Source organism: Haliotis rubra, unplaced genomic scaffold (genome assembly GCF_003918875.1).
Source record: "Haliotis rubra isolate DU_JTF1 unplaced genomic scaffold, ASM391887v1 Scf90, whole genome shotgun sequence".
Classification (NCBI taxonomy): domain Eukaryota; kingdom Metazoa; phylum Mollusca; class Gastropoda; order Lepetellida; family Haliotidae; genus Haliotis; species Haliotis rubra.
The window spans coordinates 744,007-764,953 of record NW_025767635.1 but is presented as its reverse complement, the minus strand read 5'-3'; the positions used below and the strand labels follow the sequence as shown (position 1 = coordinate 764,953).

The following is a 20,947-nucleotide window of genomic DNA, read 5'->3' as shown; positions in this document are numbered from 1 at the left end:
TGACTACAGGGGTCTCCCACCTTAACGTGTTGACTACAGGGGTCTCCCACCTTAACGTGTTGACTACAGGGGTCTCCCACCTTAACGTGTTGACTACAGGGGTCTCCCACCTTAACGTGTTGACTACAGGGGTCTCCCACCTTAACGTGCTGACTACAGGGGTCTCCCACCTTAACGTGTTGACTACAGGGGTCTCCCACCTTAACGTGTTGACTACAGGGGTCTCCCACCTTAACGTGTTGACTACAGGGGTCTCCCACCTTAACGTGTTGACTACAGGGGTCTCCCACCTTAACGTGTTGACTACAGGGGTCTCCCACCTTAACGTGTTGACTACAGGGGTCTCCCACCTTAATGTGTTGACTGACTCCCCTTAACGTTAACAGGGGGGGTCTCCCACCTTAACGTGTTGACTACAGGGGTCTCCCACCTTAACGTGTTGACTACAGGGGTCTCCCACCTTAATGTGCTGACTACAGGGGTCTCCCACCTTAACGTGTTGACTACAGGGGTCTCCCACCTTAATGTGTTGACTACAGGGTCTCCCACCTTAACGTGTTGACTACAGGGGTCTCCCACCTTAACGTGTTGACTACAGGGGTCTCCCACCTTAATGTGTTGACTACAGGGGTCTCCCACCTTAATGTGTTGACTACAGGGTCTCCCACCTTAATGTAATGTGTTGACTACAGGGGTCTCCCACCTTAACGTGTTGACTACAGGGGTCTCCCCTTAATGTGCTTGACACAGGGGTCTCCCACCTTAACGTGTTGACTACAGGGTCTCCCACCTTAACGTGTTGACTACAGGGTCTCCCACCTTAACGTGTTGACTACAGGGGTCTCCCACCTTAATGTGCTGACTACAGGGTCGTGTTGACTACAAGGGTCTCCCACCTTAACGTGTTGACTACAGGGTCTCCCACCTTAATGTGTTGACTACAGGGTCTCCCAACCTTAACGTGCTGACTACAGGGGTCTCCCATCTTAACGTGTTGACTGCAAGGGTCTCCCATCTTAACGTGTTGACTACAGGGGTCTCCCACCTTAACGTGCTGACTACAGGGGTCTCCCATCTTAACGTGCTGACTACAAGTGTCTCCCACCTTAACGTGTTTACTACAAGGGTCTCCTACCTTAATGTGTTGACTACAGGGGTCTCCAACCTTAATGTGCTGACTACAAGGGTCTCCCACCTTAACTTGTTGGCTACAGGGGTCTCCCACCTTAACGTGTTGAATAAAAGGGTCTCCCACCTTAACGTGCTGACTACAGGGGTCTCCCACCTTAATGTGTTCACTACAGGGGTCTCCCACCTTAACGTGATGTATACAAGGGTCTCCCATCTTAACGTGCTGACTACAGGGGTCTCCCACCTTAACGTGTTGAATACAGGGGTCTCCCACCTTAACGTGTTGACTACAGGGGTCTTCCACCTTAACGTGTTGACTACAGGGGTTCACCCACCTTAATGTGCTAATTTTTGTGTTGACTCTTCTTGTGATGGAATACACAAGTTAGTTTAATTATACAAAGCCAATTATAGGTGTTTCGTGACCTTAAAACACAAGCTAATTTAATGATACGCCGCCAATTAGGTGTCTCGTGACGTTAAAACACAAGTTAATTTAATGATACGCCGCCAATTAGGTGTCTCGTGACGTTAAAACACAAGTTAATTTAATGATACGCCGCCAATCAGGTGTCTCGTGAGAGACGTGTAGCTGGCACTGAACGGCATGACGATGGAGACGTGTATCTGGCACTGAACGGCATGACGATGGGGACGTGTATCTGGCACTGAACGGCATGACGATGGGGACTTGTATCTGGCACTGAACGGCATGACGATGGGGACGTGTATCGGGCACTGAACGGCATGACGATGGGGACGTGTATCTGGCACTGAACGGCATGACGATGGGGACGTGTATCGGGCACTGAACGGCATGACGATGGAGACGTGTATCTGGCACTGAACGGCATAACGATGGGGACGTGTATCTGGCACTGAACGGCATAACGATGGGGACGTGTATCTGGCACTGAACGGCATGACGATGGAGACGTGTATCTGGCACTGAACGGCGTGACGATGGAGACGTGTACCTGGCACTGAACGGCATAACGATGGGGACGTGTATCTGGCACTGAACGGCATGACGATGGAGACGTGTATCTGGCACTGAACGGCATAACGATGGGGACGTGTATCGGGCACTGAACGGCATGACGATGGAGACGTGTATCTGGCACTGAACGGCATGACGATGGAGACGTGTATCGGGCACTGAACTGCTGCACTAAGCGTACACGGCAGTGGTGACTCCCCTTTTATATCAGTGTGTATCGGGTCTAACACCGTCTCATACTCACAATTATACAGACAATTGTAAGTGCAGCGCGTTACGTCTATTTATTTGGTCTAGTGAACGCAGCTCGTGGCGCCGCTACTCCCCTTTGTTCACCGTTTACCCCACGCATGCTATGTACCTCGGCATATGTAGCATTAATGGAATAAAAATGAGGGGGTCAATGCTGAACATACTTGGGATGGGGAAGGGGGAGATGTATTGTAGTGAGGTATCGGTTGTAGCAGACGTGCAGACAGCTCCCTGCTAACTAGGTGAACATGTGGTGGGGCTGGAGTCTGGATGTGTGTGGAACAAGCTGGAAACAGACGGAATCACCTTCACACGGCGTACAACTGTTGGCTTGATATACATACTTGATTAGCGGTTATAGTTTTGTACTGTTTATGTGAGGCTTTTAATCCACGTTGTTTGATGTGGCCGTGTGACCTGGGTGTTAAGAGCTGCTGTGTGTGATCGCTGTGTGACCTGGGTGTTGGGAGCTGCTGTGTGTGATAGTCGTGTGACCTGGGTGTTAAGAGCGGCTGTGTGTGATCGCTGTGTGACCTGGGTGTTGGGAGCTGCTGTGTGATCGTCGCGTGACGTGGGTGTTTGGAGCTGCTGTGTGTGATCGTCGGGTGACCTGGGTGTTGGTAGAGCTGCTGAGCTGCTGTGTGTGATCGTCGTGTGACGGGTGTTAGGAGCTGCTGTGTGTGATCGTCGTGGGTGTTAGGAGCTGCTGTGTGTGATCGTCGTGTGACTGGGTGTTAGGAGCTGCTGTGTGTGATCGTCATGTGACCTGGGTGTTGGGAGCTGCTGTATTGTGATCGTCGTGTGACGTGGGTGTTGGGAGCTGCTGTGTGATGTGACGTGGGTGTTAGGAGCTGCTGTGTGATCGTCGTGTGACGTGGGTGTTGGGAGCTGCTGTGTGTGATCGTCGTGTGACCTGGGTGTTGGGAGCTGCTGTGTGTGTGTGATCGTCGTGTGACCTGGGTGTTGGGAGCTGCTGTGTGTGATCGTCGTGTGACCTGGGTGTTGGGAGCTGTGTGTGATCGTCTGTGTGTTGGGAGAGCTCGTGTGTGATCCTGTGACCTGGGTGTTGGGAGCTGCTGTGTGTGATCGTCGTGTGACCTGGGTGTTGGGAGCTGCTGTGTGTGATCGTCGTGTGACCTGGGTGTTGGGAGCTGCTGTGTGTGATCGTGTGCTGATCGTCGTGTGACCTGGGTGTTAGGAGCTGCTGTGTGTGATCGTCGTGTGACCTGGGTGTTGGGAGCTGCTGTGTGTGATCGTCGTGTGACCTGGGTGTTGGGAGCTTCTGTGTGTGATCGTCGTGTGACCTGGGTGTTGGGAGCTGCTGTGTGTGATCGTCGTGTGACCTGGGTGTTGGGAGCTGCTGTGTGTGATCGTCGTGTGACCTGGGTGTTGGGAGCTGCTGTGTGTGATCGTCGTGTGACCTGGGTGTTGGGAGCTGCTGTGTGTGATCGTCGTGTGACCTGGGTGTTGGGAGCTGCTGTGATGTGTTGATATTTTGGAAGCTGTATGATGTTGATCTGTTTGATGCGGTATGATGTTGATCTGTTGGACGCTGTATGATGTTGATCTCTTGGACGCTGTATGATGTTGTGGATGTTGCATTACATGCTGTGTGTTGTATGATGTTGTGGATGTTGCATTACATGCTGTGTGTTGTATAATGTTGTGGATGTTGCAATCCACGCTGTGTGTTGTATGATGTTTTGGATGTTGTATGACACGCTGTCTGTTGTATGATGTTTTGGATGTTGCAATCCACGCTGTGTGTTGTATGATGTTTTGGATGTTGCAATCCACGCTGTGTGTTGTATGATGTTTTGGATGTTGCAGGACAAACACTGTCTGTTGTATGAGTCACTGCTGATGTGTTGCCGCTGTAAGATGGCGGTGTTCTTTAACATCATCCTACCTGATCGACCAGTATTTATTTCACAGCTGATGTTGCCCTGGATTGTGTTTATGATGGGGAAACCTTCAGTTGCAGGTACAGAAGCCATCTCTGGTGCTGTGAGGTCGGATCCCACAGTTTACAAGCTACTAATCGCTGTTTCATGGAGCTTTACTCGCAGGCTAATTGTTTCCGGTCTAGGTAAAGGGGTGTCGCTGAAAGCCCGATTAGCTATAGACTACTATAAGCACCATCTCGCTGGTAGGTGAAGGACAGCGGTGTTGCACAAACCGTTCATATTCCTCTGCGGTTCTAGTTCCTGTTTGCCGGATGCAATGACGTGGATATCTCTGACATCATGGTGGAATCCCACTGAAGTTGGTTTCGCATTGCTTGCTACATGATCATGCGGTGTCTTTAGGTCTAAAGAACGCGGTTATCACCTTGGAGAAGGCGCTGTTGTGGATATCGACCTGAGCCATTCTGGAGGAATGGGCATGGCCACCTTGCAAGCGTTACGTTGTGCCGAGATTTATACGTCTTTTCCTCGAGATGGATATGAACTCTTTACACCTGCACTGACTAAAGGTTTCAAAAAACACATGTTAACCGAGGTAAGCGTTGTAACTGGATTTCACACATTGTCAGGGGCGGCGTAAATATTGTATGGCAGTATAAAGGACTGAATAGGGAAAATGTAGAGGTGACAGGTGCGGCATTAACGTCATATAACACCTATAAAGAGTGATGATAGGTAGGGCATTAAGGTCATATAACACATATAAATCCTGATGACAGGTAGGGCATTAAGGTCATATAACACATATAAAGATGATGACAGGTAGGGCATTAAGGTCATATAACACATATAAAGCCTGATGATAGGTAGGGCATTAAGGTCATATAACACATATAAATCCTGATGATAGGTAGGGCATTAAGGTCATATAACACATATAAAACCTGATGACAGGTAGGACATTAAGGTCATATAACACATATAAAACCTGATGATAGGTAGGGCATTAAGGTCATATAACACATATAAATCCTGATGATAGGTAGGACATTAAGGATGACAGGTAGGGCATTAAGGCACATAACACATATAAAGGTGATAGGTAGGCCATTAAGGTCATATAACACATATAAAACCTGATGACAGGTAGGACATTAAGGTCATATAACACATATAAAACCTGATGACAGGTAGGGCATTAAGGTCATATAACACATATAAAGCCTGATGATAGGTAGGACATTAAGGTCATATAACACATATAAAACCTGATGACAGGTAGGACATTAAGGTCATATAACACATATAAAATGACACATATAAGCCTGATGATAGGTAGGGCAGGAGCGGCATTAAGGTCATATAACACATATAAAGACTGATGATAGGTAGGGCATTAAGGTCATATAACACATATAAAGCCTGATGATAGGTAGGACATTAAGGTCATATAACACATATAAAGACTGATGATAGGTAGGACATTAAGGTCATATAACACATATAAAGACTGATGATAGGTAGGACATTAAGGTCATATAACACCTAGAAAGCACATATAGGAAGTACTTCCTGATGACAGGTAGGACATAAATGGTCATATAACATCATATAATAACCTGATGATTTAGGTAGGATATTAAGGTCATATAACACCTATAAACCATATCAACCCATGGGCCCCGAGGGACCAGTGAACAACGTATTTATCTTACCGAATTCCCTAATGTTAAAATTTATTGTTTGAATCACGGGTACAAATCTTTTTGCATCCATCGCTAGATTTTGCTGACAAAAAAAACAGATTTAGAGTTATCTCCCTTTCATCGATTTGCATACGCAAAATATCGGTCATTTCCGTTCATCATGTACGTGAGTCAATGTAATTCGAGGTAAAGAATTACTACCACGAAGTACCAAATGAGTTGCCATTGACAGCGGGGTACATTGAAATGTTACTCACTTGTAAGCGGGGTACAGTGAAAAAAATAGAAGAGCGCTCAGCCAATCAGAAAGCGACATTTATGTGTGAGGTAAGATAATATACCATATACTAGTTATAATTTGTTCACAGGGATTTGATCCGTCACTTTAACACCCCGTGGTAACAACTGGCGTACACGTGCTTAGTGATGACTAACAAGTCGAGGGACGCAGACAATCACCCTACCTGATCCGCCGGGTTTTGAAGCGTGTGTTGTAGAGGACTTTCAGCCTCGTGTACTGTGTCCATTATTTGGTGACAGTTGGAGACACAAATAAACAACCAAATCACATTAACATCCTGTGTTGCAGTACGGCTTCTTCTCGACGACCGACGACGATTACTTCGTTGAACCCCTGTGGAACCACACCAACATCGTGGGCGTGGAAGGCTACCCGCACATCGTGTACACCCGCTCCTCCCTCAAACTGCGCGACGACGACTCCCACTGCGGCGTCAGCGGTAACAACATCACTACCTTCTATGCATGGCTTTAATGGGGGACACTGTGGGGGACTGTAGATGCAGGATGGGTTGTTCATAAAACAATATGTTTGTTAATAAAACAACACGTCTGTTCATGACACAACACTTTTGTTCATAATACTACGAATTTGTTATAAGACCGAGCGTGTGTTATAACACCAAGCGTTTGTTATAAGACCGAGCGTTTGTTATAAGACCGAGCGTTTGTTATAAGACCGAGCGTGTGTTATAACACCGAGCGTTTGTTATAAGACAGAGCGTTTGTTATAACACCAAGCGTTTGTTATAAGACCGAGCGTTTGTTATAAGACCGAGCGTGTGTTATAACGTCAAGCGTTTGTTAGAAGACCGAGCGTTTGTTAGAAGACCGAGCGTATGTTATAAGACCAAGCGTTTGTTATAAGACCGAGCGTTTGTTATAAGACCGAGCGTGTGTTATAACGTCAAGCGTTTGTTAGAAGACCGAGCGTTTGTTAGAAGACCGAGCGTATGTTATAAGACCAAGCGTTTGTTATAAGACCGAGCGTGTGTTATCACACCAAGCGTTTGTTATAAGACCGAGCGTTTGTTATAAGACCGAGCGTGTGTTATAACACCAAGCGTTATAACACCTCCGGGTGTACCGTTGAGCTCGCGCAAACAGTACAATACACGTTATCTTACACCTGAATGTCAGATTCTGATTGGCTGAGACCATCCATTAATGTACCCGCTAACATGAAAGGTACATTTCTTATGTTCCCCGTACGCACTGACCGACTGTAGAAATTACATTTGCAACATGTCAACATATCATTTACGATTCACGATATTTTCTGAATGAAAGAGATCTAAATAACTTATAATAATGATAATAATGAAATAACTCTAAATTTGTTTCTGCCATGTGGTAATGCTGGATGCCTAGCGGCGGTGGTGTTTCCATGTCTTTATACCACGCACCTACAATACAGGTGCCAGCTGCCAAGAAGTCATTGGCCAACACCCGTTAGAGATCCGAGTTAGAACTGATCTTCAGTAACCCATACTTTCGTAAGAAGCGACTAACGGTGTCGGGTGGTCAGGGTCGCTGACTTGGTTGACACATGTCATCGTATCCCAATTGCGTAGATCGATGCCCATGCTGTTGATCACTGGATTGTCTGGTCCAGACTTATTTACAGACCGCCGCCATATAGCTGGAATATTGGTGAGTGCGGTGTAAACCTAAACTCACTCACTCATTGGCCAACTGTCCCACTGGTGGGATGAGTTGATGTACATATATGTGTATGTTCCACGAGTAACCTATGGCCCAATGCAACCCGTGCACATGCTGACTCGGAGGACGGCTAATACTGTAGGTACCACTCTGGAATCTGACTTTCCTTTCAGACATTCAAGATAAGAAAATGAAATGGCTACTCAACAAATCCCCACGAATTTTCAACGAGGTAGTAAAACACACTAGCTATGCCAAACACTGGCGTCATATAAAAAAAGAAAAGTTTCGCAAGGGTCGCCATAAACGCTCAACCAGCACCGACCGTGACGTGGAGACTGTTGTCGTCGTCGACAAGCGCATGGTCAACTACCACGGCCAGCACGAGATAGAGAGATACGTCCTTACTATTATGAACATTGTAAGTATATTTACGGTGATACAGAGACATACATCATCTCTATTACCAACATTGTAAGTATATTTACGGTGATACAGAGACATACATCATCACTATTATGAACATTGTAGGTATATTTACGGTGATACAGAGACATACATCATCACTATTATGAACATTGTAGGTATATTTACGGTGATACAGAGACATACATCATCACTATTATGAACATTGTAGGTATATTTACGGTGATACAGAGACATACATCATCACTATTATGAACATTGTAGGTATATTTACGGTGATACAGAGACATACATCATCACTATTATGAACATTGAAGGTATATTTATTGTTGATACAGAGACATACATCATCACTATTGTGAACTTTGTAAGTATCGTTACTATCCTATATATTTATACATGCATCCCTGGCCAAGAACGGAACGTTTCCCTCCCATGTACTTCCTGGCGTGTGTAGCACAATGTTTCCTAAGCAATATAGACTTTGTTTTGTTTCTTGAGGTCAGGTGGCCAAACTCTTCCATGATCCGAGTATCGGCAACAGCGTCAACATTATCATCACGCGCCTCGTGCTGCTCACTGAGGACCAGGTAGGACAGAGGACGGTCCTCGACACAGCGGCACTAGCATCACACACACGCATGCCTTGTTCAGAACATAATCAATGAAGCGCCTGTAAAATGTGACCGTTTCCTTACGAACCTGAGTGACTCTTACCTTGCACAATTACACAGTTACCTTGACTGATAAATTTGAGAATTCTACCTGTCTCGACTTGTCTCGATCAGATCACCGACAGGCACCAATATACTGACCCCAGCCCGGCTTTGAGAGCATGTACACTGACATTATCCACAGTGTGACATTAGGTGGAACGCCCACAGACTTCAGCTGTAATATTCACATGGAAAGAAATACCACAACTCCCCATATTTATGTTACCATTAACTTACCATAAACTTAAACCAGCACACAGATACCAATAACCGAGCACAATGCCAGTATAACCCATCCAAACATGCTGTTAGTAATAAATCATGAACTTATTATAGACTTTCGTCCGACCAGTGGACGCTTCCTGCTGACGTCAACTTCCTATGATGTCGAGCCTGACACCCAGCCTGACACCCAGCTAGTCGCGCTGCTTTGTGCTCGGGGAATAACAAAGGTCGTCTGATAGGTTCTCAATACACGACACAGTTTAAGCGATTTCAGACCATTTTGTTGGACAATCGACAATGTGGAAGCTACTCTGTATTAAACATGCCACTTCAAAAGAACGAATGAAGTCTTGTGATTCTGGAAAGTGATGTACCCTCCCCTGGAGTTGTCCCTAGTGGTCGACCTGAACGATGACGGTCTTTAACCACATGAGTGTCAATCGTTGCCTGATGTTGTCTGGACAATCGGCTGAGATTCCATGGATGACAATCAGCATCTTTTGCAATAGCCCTCAATTTCATGCCAGCATTCTGCATACCAATAACCTGCCATCTTTGAGCAGTTGTCGGTTGATGAGGTTCCATATTTACTTCTGGTGTCCCCCGCCGTGATATTGCTGGAATATTGCTAAAAGCGACGTAAAACTAAACTCAGTCAATCCATATTTACTTATCAACAACGAAATCAACTGATTTTCCAAGTCGTCGAACAATGTTAACAGTTTACTGAAACTTGATTTTTGCTTAATGGCGTGCACACGTATTGCACGTGATGTCCAACTTTGATCAAAGTACGTGCATGTCTATAATCAATGTTTGGTTCGCCCAGAGCATCAAAACACAATTATGGCTTGAATATAAATGGCAAAATGGGATTAAAACTCATATGTGTAGTCATGTGTATATTGTTGTTTGATGATGTCGAGACTGCTGATGTTGTGGCCTTGCAGCAGGGGCTGGAGATCAACCACCACGCCGACAAGTCACTAGACAGCTTCTGTAAGTGGCAGCGCGAAATCAACGTCAACCTCAACTACACCGCTGACGACGGCACGGGGATAGCACACCATGACAACGCCGTGCTTATAACCAGGTGAGGACAAAGATGAATGAAACATTTGACTGGCATCAATAGGGGCATTAGGGGGTGCCAGGTATGTCCCACACCAAGGCCAGATGCGGTAATCATGGGTTCGAATGCCAGATGTTTCGTTATTTTGATTCAACAAAGTAGAAATTGTTCACCACTTGCTTCAGTTATCCTGGGCTGTAGTCCGACATGATGCTGACAGACCCTGACATACCGGAAGTCATAGTTAAAACTGCGTACATATCCAGCTCACTCACCCCTGGCGTGGCAGGACGAGGGAAACTGAGACGTTCAACAGGGATACCTATAATCTTTCTTCTAGTTGGGAAATACATTTGGTCTTCGTTTTGGTGAAGAATACATTTAGTCTTCGTTTTAGTTGGGAAATACATATAATCTTTGTTTTACAGTACAACCAGAAATTATTGAGAATTTAAAGATTGTAAATGTTTTATTTTTTTCACTCATTACTCACGTATTAAATGTGAATATTAGCAGAAGATCACTCCAGATACAAAGACAGGCGAACAGGTAGTATTTGGCCAATCTAATAATGTCATATTTTGGGTCCGAAACCAGGCCTGTGAATGCTTTGAACGATGTTTTGGGTTGTTGTCCTGCTGGAAAATCCAAACATTTCCATAGAACACGTGAGCAGATGGAAGTAACTGTCCCTCAAGAATATCTGTGCACCGCTCACTGATCATACTCCCTTCAAATACACAGAGGGCGTTGCCCCTAACACAGATATGCCACCCCACACGTTAAATTTCGGACTGTACTTTGGGCGCTGATACAAAGGTTTTTCAGTTTGTTTGGTCTAGAATTTCAGTGTATTAAGAAACAGCCACACAGAACTTTCATCTGAGAAAATAACATTGTCCCAGTTAAAATTTCTATGCTGTAAGCACCAGTTCAACCTTCGCTCCTTTTGTTCAAATTTCATGATCGGTGATTGAATTCCTCGACTTTTCTGCCAACCCATTGCATGCAGCTCAGTTCTAATTGTCTCCTTACAGACAGCCACAGTTCCTCTATCAATCATATCCAGCCTTAAGTTTTCTAAACTCCTTCGTTTGTTTTTAGAAACAAGAATACCAAGCCACTTCCTGTCACCGACAGTCAATTTTCTGGGCCTACCTGCGCCTCCCTGGTGCTCAATGCCATATCCATTTGCAATATTTTTCAAAACACGATAAACAGTGGACAAAGGGATGCCTGTCCTACTTGAAAATCACTTTAGCTGATCTGATGTCCTTGTTATAATACTCTAAAATCAACTTCCTCTTCTCTAAATCATCCACACTGAGGATCACTGAAAATGTCGTCTGCTAGCAAGTAAACAAAGGGGGATAACTCTTCACAAACTAATGAAAAAGGATTAACGGAGTTGTCTCTCTTGAATGAAACCAAGCACTTGATAGCTGGTCAAGGCTGTTTATACTAGAAATCCAATTAAACATATTCCTAAAATTCTCAATAATTTCTGGTCATACTATAGCTGAAGAAAGCACCCAATAATCTCCGTACTAGTTAGGAAATACATTTCATCTTCTGTCTAATTTAAAAAACCCATTTAATCTTCGATCTAGTTGGGAAATACTTTTAATCTTCGTTGTAGTTGGGACATACTTTTAATCTTCGTACCAGTAGAGAAATACATTTAATCTTCGATCTAAATGAGAAATACATTTAATCTTCAATCTAGTTGAGAAATACTTATAATCTTCGATCTAGCTAGTTTGGAAATATTTCACATAGTTGGAGAAGACATAAAATCTCCTCTGGAACAGGGAAACACACCGACGTACAACTCAATTCACTTCCGTTTCAGATTCGACATCTGTACATACAAGAACAAGCCATGCGGGACTTTAGGTGCGTCTTTGACTCACACATGGGGAATAGATCTCATTGATGTAGAGTTTTAACGAAATGTAAATTCAAGGTGTAATAATTGATAGATACTGAAAGCAGGCATAATGTTGTCTTGAGATATGGGAAACTGGCTGCCAGTTGGGAAGGATTTTAAGGTTCTGTGTTTCTCTGTCTACGAGCAGGATTGGCGCCAGTGGCTGGGATGTGCGAGGACGACAGGAGCTGCAGCATCAACGAAGACATTGGCCTCGCCTCCGCCTTTACCATCGCACACGAGATCGGTCACAAGTGAGTTTGGTGCTTCCGGTGTCCTGTGATTGTCGTATACATGGTATGCGACAGTTTTGTTACGTTGTGTATATTGCTAGTTATACCCATGTTCTAACCTCATGTTTACTGCGACAGTTTTGTCACGTTGTTTATTGCTGGTTATACCCATGTTATAACCTCATTTTACTGCGACAGTTTTGTCACGTTGTGTATATTGCTAGTTATACCCATGTTATAACCTCATGTTTGCTGCGACAGTTTTGTCACGTTATGTATATTGCTGGTTATACCCATGTTATAACCTCATGTTTACTGCGACAGTTTTGTCACGTTGTGTATATTGCTGGTTATACCCATGTTATAACCTCATGTTTGCTACGACAGTTTCGGCATGCACCACGACGGTGCCGGTAATCCCTGCGGTACTCCCGGCCACGAACCTGCCCGTATCATGGCCGCCCAGCTAACTAAGGACACTGTGCCGTTCCTGTGGTCGAGTTGCAGTCGAGAATACATCACAAGTTTTCTTGAGTAAGTCTCTCCCTACACATATAGTTATTGTCAGTGTGTTGAAGTCGCCCGTTGCGATTACGACAGCTGACAGTTTGTGCCTGGGTGCCACCAGTCAGGATGTCCCCGGTTAACTCGGCTGACATCAGATAAAGTAGATTGTACCGGATCGGAAGCCATTAAGACCTACTTGATATGTTGACTTTCAGTACCGGAAGCCATTCAGACCTACTTGATATGTTGTGTTTCAGTACCAGAAGCCATTCAGATCTACTTGATATCTTGTGTTTCAGTATCGGAAGTCATTCAGACCTACTTGATATGTTGTGTTTCAGTACCAGAAGCCATTCAGATCTACTTGATATCTTGTGTTTCAGTACCAGAAGCCATTCAGATCTACTTGATATCTTGTGTTTCAGTATCGGAAGTCATTCAGACCTACTTGATATGTTGTGTTTCAGTACCAGAAGCCATTCAGATCTACTTGATATCTTGAGTTTCAGTACCGGAAGTCATTCAGACCTACTTGATATGTTGTGTTTCAGTACCAGAAGCCATTCAGACCTACTTGATATGTTGAGTTTCAGTACCGGAAGCCATTCAGACCTACTTGATATGTTGTGTTTCAGTACCAGAAGCCATTCAGACCTACTTGATATGTTGAGTTTCAGTACCGGAAGCCATTCAGACCTACTTGATATGTTGAGTTTCGGTACCGGAAGCCATTCAGACCTACTTGATATGTTGAGTTTCAGTACCAGAAGCCATTCAGACCTACTTGATATGTTGAGTTTCAGTACCGAAGCCTTTCAGACCATTCAGACCTACTTGATATGTTGAGTTTCAGTACCATAAGCCATTCAAACCTACTTGATATCTTGAGTTTCGGTACCGGAAGCTATTCAGACCTCCTTGATATGTTGAGTTTCGGTACCGGAAGCCATTCAGACCTACTTGATATGTTGTGTTTCGGTACCGGAAGCCATTCAGACCTCCTTGATATGTTGAGTTTCGGTACCGGAAGCCATTCAGACCTACTTGATATGTTGAGTTTCAGTACCATAAGCCATTCAAACCTACTTGATATGTTGAGTTTCGGTACCGGAAGCCATTCAGACCTCCTTGATATGTTGAGTTTTGGTTTCGGAAGTATTCAGAAGCCATATGTTGTGTTTCAGTACCGGAAGCCTTCAGACCAACTTGATATGTTGAGTTTCGGTACCGGAAGCCATTCAGACCTACTTGATATGTTGTGTTTCAGTTTCGGTACCGGTACCGGAAGCATTCAGACCTACTTGATATGTCGAGTTTCGGTACGGGAAGCCAATCACACCTACTTGATATGTTGAGTTTCGGTACCGGAAGCCATTCAGACCTCCTTGATATGTTGTGTTTCAGTACCATAAGCCATTCAAACCTACTTGATATGTTGAGTTTCGGTACCGGAAGCCATTAAGACCTCCTTGATATGTTGTGTTTCGGTACCATAAGCCATTCAAACCTACTTGATATGTTGAGTTTCAGTACGGGAAGCCATTCAGACCTCCTTGATATGTTGAGTTTCGGTACCGGAAGCCATTCAGACCTCCTTGATATGTTTAGTTTCGGTACCGGAAGCCATTCAGACCTCCTTGATATGTTGTGTTTCAGTACCGGAAGCCATTCAGATCCACTTGATATGTTGAGTTTCGGTACCGGAAGCCATTAAGACCTACTTGATATGTCGAGTTTCGGTACGGGAAGCCAATCACACCTACTTGATATGTTGAGTTTCGGTACCGGAAGCCATTGAGACCTCCTTGATATGTTGTGTTTCAGTACCATAAGCCATTCACACCTACTTGATATGTTGAGTTTCAGTACCGGAAGCCATTCAGACCTCCTTGATATGTTGAGTTTCAGTACGGGAAGCCATTCAGACCTCCTTGATATGTTGAGTTTCAGTACCATAAGCCATTCACACCCACTTGATATGTTGAGTTTCGGTACCGGAAGCCATTCAGACCTCCTTGATATGTTGTGTTTCAGTACCATAAGCCATTCACACCCACTTGATATGTTGAGTTTCGGTACGGGAAGCCATTCAGACCTCCTTGATATGTTGAGTTTCGGTACCGGAAGCCATTCAGACCTCCTTGATATGTTGTGTTTCAGTACCATAAGCCATTCACACCCACTTGATATGTTGAGTTTCAGTACCGGAAGCCATTCAGACCTCCTTGATATGTTGAGTTTCGGTACGGGAAGCCATTAAGACCTCCTTGATATGTTGAGTTTCGGTACCGGAAGCCATTCAGACCTCCTTGATATGTTGAGTTTCGGTACCAGAAGCCATTCAGACCTACTTGATAAGTTGAGTTTCGGTATCGGAAGCCATTCAGACCTACTTGATATGTTGAGTTTCGGTACCGGAAGCCATTCAGACCTACTTGATATGTTGTGTTTCGGTACCGGAAGCCATTCAGACCTACTTGATATGTTGAGTTTCGGTACCGGAAGCCATTCAGACCTACTTGATATGTTGTGTTTCAGTACCATAAGCCATTCACACCCACTTGATATGTTGAGTTTCGGTACCGGAAGCCATTCAGACCTCCTTGATATGTTGAGTTTCGGTACCGGAAGCCATTAAGACCTCCTTGATATGTTGTGTTTCGGTACCGGAAGCCATTAAGACCTCCTTGATATGTTTAGTTTCGGTACCAGAAGCCATTCAGACCTACTTGATAAGTTGAGTTTCGGTATCGGAAGCCATTCAGACCTACTTGAATTGATATGTTGAGTTTCGGTACCGGAAGCCATTCAGACCTACTTGATATGTTGTGTTTCAGTACCATAAGCCATTCACACCTACTTGATATGTTGAGTTTCGGTACCGGAAGCCATTCAGACCTACTTGATATGTTGTGTTTCAGTACCATAAGCCATTCACACCCACTTGATATGTTGAGTTTCGGTACCGGAAGCCATTCAGACCTCCTTGATATGTTGAGTTTCGGTACGGGAAGCCATTAAGACCTCCTTGATATGTTGTGTTTCAGTACCGGAAGCCATTCAGACCTCCTTGATATGTTGAGTTTCGGTACCGGAAGCCATTCAGACCTCCTTGATATGTTGAGTTTCGGTACCGGAAGCCATTCAGACCTCCTTGATATGTTGAGTTTCGGTACGGGAAGCCATTAAGACCTCCTTGATATGTTGTGTTTCAGTACCGGAAGCCATTCAGACCTCCTTGATATGTTTAGTTTCGGTACCGGAAGCCATTCAGACCTCCTTGATATGTTGAGTTTCGGTACCGGAAGCCATTCAGACGTCCTTGATATGTTGAGTTTCAGTACCGGAAGCCATTCAGACCTACTTGATATGTTGAGTTTCGGTACCGGAAGCCATTCAGACCTACTTGATATGTTGAGTTTCAGTACCGGAAGCCATTCAGACCTCCTTGATATGTTGTGTTTCAGTACCGGATATAATTTAGTACTACTTGACACGTTGAGTTTCGGTACCAGAAGTATTTTAGTACTAACAGATTAAAAGAGTATCAGCACCGGACGTCTTTCATTACTACTTTTTATGTCGACTGTCGAAAATGAGGGCTGTGGATTGTTGGACCGGGATGATGACGTCATCTTTCTATTAGGATTCTTTAGTGTGAATGCCACATGAAGGTGTGCACTTGTGTCCAATCCCTTTGCCTTTTGGGACGATTTAATATTTTAAAACATTCACCGACGTTTCTTCACAACGAATTTCTTTAAGAACGTTCTTTTGACCTCAGTGCCAGAATATCAATGTTTTTAGTGTGGCCATGTTGGAGGACATTTGCCTGGTGTGTTTCAGTTCAGGTCAAGCTCAGTGCCTGGTCAACAAGCCAGTAAAGCGGGAGTTCGTGTTCCCGCGTGAACTGCCAGGGGAGATAATCGGAGCTAACCGTCAGTGTAAGCTGCAGTTCGGAGCTCACGCAAGTGCTTGCAAGATCCGGGTGAGGCATGGTTGTACCTATTATGGGGAGGTGTCACGTAATGTGACTTGCGTTGTAACACTGCTAAGAACAGTGATCACGTTATGTCCGATCGTGTCTGCCTCACGTGGGGGAAAAGATGGTCCGCTCTGGTTTAATCCACGTACACCGGCATGATTCAAGGATCATAATAGGCGTAACTCTGGGATTCGAACCCATTACCAGCAGATCCTGATGTATAAACTAAATGGTGTGACTGGTGACTCGACACAGTGTTACATGGCAAGCCTTGACGTCCGTCGCTGTGGGTGTTCTTGTACTTCAGTACCTGAGTCGCTGATTACATACAGTTCTTAATGGTTGATAATTAGGCAGCTGGTAACTGCCCCGAAGCATGCAGCATTATACGCCAGCAAAGGTGTGACCCTTTATACGTTTGTGATTTTCAAACATTTATGACTTTCATTCGTCCATAACCTTCATACCTCTATGACATACAGACAACTGTGACCGTTATTCCTCTGTGAATTGGGCATATTTTTAACCCTAGTGATCTGTGACCCTTTGCGACAACAGGTGTATTACCTAGCTATCTCTGCCACAGCAGGTGTATTAACAAGTTATCTCTGCTACAGCTAGTGTATTACCCAGTTATCTCTGCTACAGCTAGTGTATTACCCAGTTATCTCTGCTACAGCTAGTGTATTACCCAATTATCTCTGCTACAGCTAGTGTATTACCCAGTTATGGATGTTACAGCTCATGCATAATCCTGTCTGCTACAGCTGGTGTGTGGCGAGCTGTGGTGTACGGACATCAAGGGTCAGTGTGTGACCAACAGTATCCCCGCGGCGGAGGGCACGGCGTGTCTCCTCTCCCACAAGAAGACGGGGGTAAGGCCACGCCCACGCACTGACTCTAAACTGGCTTCCTGCTGGGCTTGCCATGCTGTTTTATCCTCAAGAATATCTGAAAGTGTTTAACTATGTACTTCATACAGACAAACAGCCATTCAGGTGATAATTACTGACGTGATGAAAGGGTTAACATAATGAACCAAATACACCAGTAATGTGATATATGGTATTGTTTGTACATGTTTGCGTCGTTCCCCACAGCGGTGCTACAGAGGTCGCTGCCAGAACACTAACTACAAACCTAAACCTGTGGACGGAGGATGGGGGGCGTGGTCAAACTGGGGGAAGTGCTCCAGAACCTGTGGGGGTGGAGTCAACTCCAGCCAGCGGGAGTGTAACAAGCCAGCGTGAGTAGGCAATGTGTATGTCGTCAGTCACAACACAACCTCTAGTAGTTGTCACTGTGTATGTCGTCAGTCACAACACAACCTCTAGTAGTTGCCTCAGTGTATGTCGTCAGTCACAACACAACCTCTAGTAGTTGTCACTGTGTATGTCGTCAGTAACAACACAACCTCTAGTAGTTGTCACTGTGTATGTCGTCACTCACAACACAACCTCTAGTAGTTGTCACTGTGTATGTCGTCAGTCACAACACAACCTCTAGTAGTTGCCTCAGTGTATGTCGTCAGTCACAACACAACCTCTAGTAGTTGCCTCAGTGTATGTCGTCAGTCATAACACAACCTCTGGTAGTTGTCACTGTGTATGTTGTCAGTCACAACACAACCTCTGGTAGTTGCCTCAGCGTATGTCGTCAGTCACAACACAACCTCTAGTAGTTGCCACTGTGTATGTCGTCAGTCACAACACAACCTCTGGTAGTTGCCTCAGTGTATGTCGTCAGTCACAACACAACCTCTGGTAGTTGCCTCTGTGTATGTCGTCAGTCACAACACAACCTCTAGTAGTTGCCTCAGTGTATGTCGTCAGTCACAACACAACCTCTGGTAGTTGCCTCAGTGTATGTCGTCAGTCACAACACAACCTCTAGTAGTTGCCTCAGTGTATGTCGTCAGTCACAACACAACCTCTAGTAGTTGCCTCTGTGTATGTCGTCAGTCACAACACAACCTCTAGTAGTTGCCTCTGTGTATGTCGTCAGTCACAACACAACCTCTGGTAGTTGCCTCAGTGTATGTCGTCAGTCACAACACAACCTCTAGTAGTTGCCTCTGTGTATGTCGTCAGTCACAACACAACCTCTAGTAGTTGCCTCTGTGTATGTCGTCAGTCACAACACAACCTCTAGTAGTTGCCTCTGTGTATGTCGTCAGTCACAACACAACCTCTGGTAGTTTTCACTATGTATGTCGTCAGTCACAACACAACCTCTGGTAGTTGCCTCAGTGTATGTCGTCAGTCACAACACAACCTCTGGTAGTTGCCACTGTGTATGTCGTCAGTCACAACACAACCTCTAGTAGTTGCCTCTGTGTATGTCGTCAGTCACAACACAACCTCTAGTAGTTGCCTCTGTGTATGTCGTCAGTCACAACACAACCTCTGGTAGTTTTCACTATGTATGTCGTCAGTCACAACACAACCTCTGGTAGTTGCCTCTGTGTATGTCGTCAGTCCAACACAACCTCTGGTAGTTGCCACTGTGTATGTCGTCAGTCACAACACAACCTCTAGTAGTTGCCTCTGTGTATGTCGTCAGTCACAACACAACCTCTAGTAGTTGCCTCAGTGTATGTCGTCAGTCACAACACAACCTCTAGTAGTTGCCTCAGTGTATGTCGTCAGTCACAACACAACCTCTAGTAGTTGCCTCAGTGTATGTCGTCAGTCACAACACAACCTCTAGTAGTTGTCACTGTGTATGTCGTCAGTCACAACACAACCTCTAGTAGTTGCCTCTGTGTATGTCGTCAGTCACAACACAACCTCTGGTAGTTTTCACTATGTATGTCGTCAGTCACAACACAACCTCTTGCAGTTGCCTCAGTGTATGTCGTCAGTCACAACACAACCTCTGGTAGTTGCCACTGTGTATGTCGTCAGTCACAACACAACCTCTAGTAGTTGCCTCTGTGTATGTCGTCAGTCACAACACAACCTCTAGTAGTTGCCTCTGTGTATGTCGTCAGTCACAACACAACCTCTAGTAGTTGCCTCAGTGTATGTCGTCAGTCACAACACAACCTCTAGTAGTTGTCACTGTGTATATCGTCAGTCACAACAACACAACCTCTAGTAGTTGCCTCTGTGTATGTCGTCAGTCACAACACAACCTCTGGTAGTTTTCACTATGTATGTCGTCAGTCACAACACAACCTCTAGTAGTTGCCTCTGTGTATGTCGTCAGTCACAACACAACCTCTAGTAGTTGCCTCTGTGTATGTCGTCAGTCACAACACAACCTCTGGTAGTTTTCACTATGTATGTCGTCAGTCACAACACAACCTCTGGTAGTTTCCTCAGTGTATGTCGTCAGTCACAACACAACCTCTGGTAGTTGCCACTGTGTATGTCGTCAGTCACAACACAACCTCTAGTAGTTGCCTCTGTGTATGTCGTCAGTCACAACACAACCTCTAGTAGTTGCCTCAGTGCATGTCGTCAGTCACAACACAACCTCTAGTACACACAGGCTGGGATACTAAGAGGGACACATGGTTTACATAGGATGGCTGGATGGTTTACATGGAATGGCGGGATGGTTTACATGGGATTGCGAGATGGTTTACATGTAATGGCGGGATGGTTTACATGGGATGGCGAGATGGTTTACATGGAAGGGTGGGATGGTTTACATGGAATGGCGGGATGGTTTACATTTAATGGTGGGATGGTTTACATGTGATGGCGGGATGGTTTATATGGGATGGCAGGATAGTTTACATGGAATGGCGGGATGGTTTACATGGAATGGCGGGATGGTTTACATGGGATGGCGGGATGGTTTACATGGGATGGTGGGATGGTTTACATGGGATGACGGGATGGTTTACATGGAATGGCGGGATGGTTTACCTTGGAATGGCGGG

The 20,947-nt window shown here is 45.0% G+C and overlaps 1 protein-coding gene across 1 annotated transcript in view; it reads left to right on the top strand.

Annotated features, from left to right (window-relative positions):
* LOC124263977 (A disintegrin and metalloproteinase with thrombospondin motifs 6-like) overlaps nucleotides 1-20,947 on the top strand; it is a 60,544-nt gene that overhangs the window by 2,945 nt on the left and 36,652 nt on the right. The window contains exons 3-12 of the mRNA XM_046698707.1: nucleotides 6,586-6,736; nucleotides 8,135-8,382; nucleotides 8,894-8,977; nucleotides 10,279-10,421; nucleotides 12,253-12,296; nucleotides 12,479-12,584; nucleotides 12,951-13,097; nucleotides 16,917-17,058; nucleotides 17,823-17,930; nucleotides 18,156-18,301. Of these exons, the coding sequence (XP_046554663.1) occupies nucleotides 6,586-6,736; nucleotides 8,135-8,382; nucleotides 8,894-8,977; nucleotides 10,279-10,421; nucleotides 12,253-12,296; nucleotides 12,479-12,584; nucleotides 12,951-13,097; nucleotides 16,917-17,058; nucleotides 17,823-17,930; nucleotides 18,156-18,301 (1,319 nt within the window). The remainder of the gene's footprint in view (nucleotides 1-6,585; nucleotides 6,737-8,134; nucleotides 8,383-8,893; nucleotides 8,978-10,278; nucleotides 10,422-12,252; nucleotides 12,297-12,478; nucleotides 12,585-12,950; nucleotides 13,098-16,916; nucleotides 17,059-17,822; nucleotides 17,931-18,155; nucleotides 18,302-20,947) is intronic.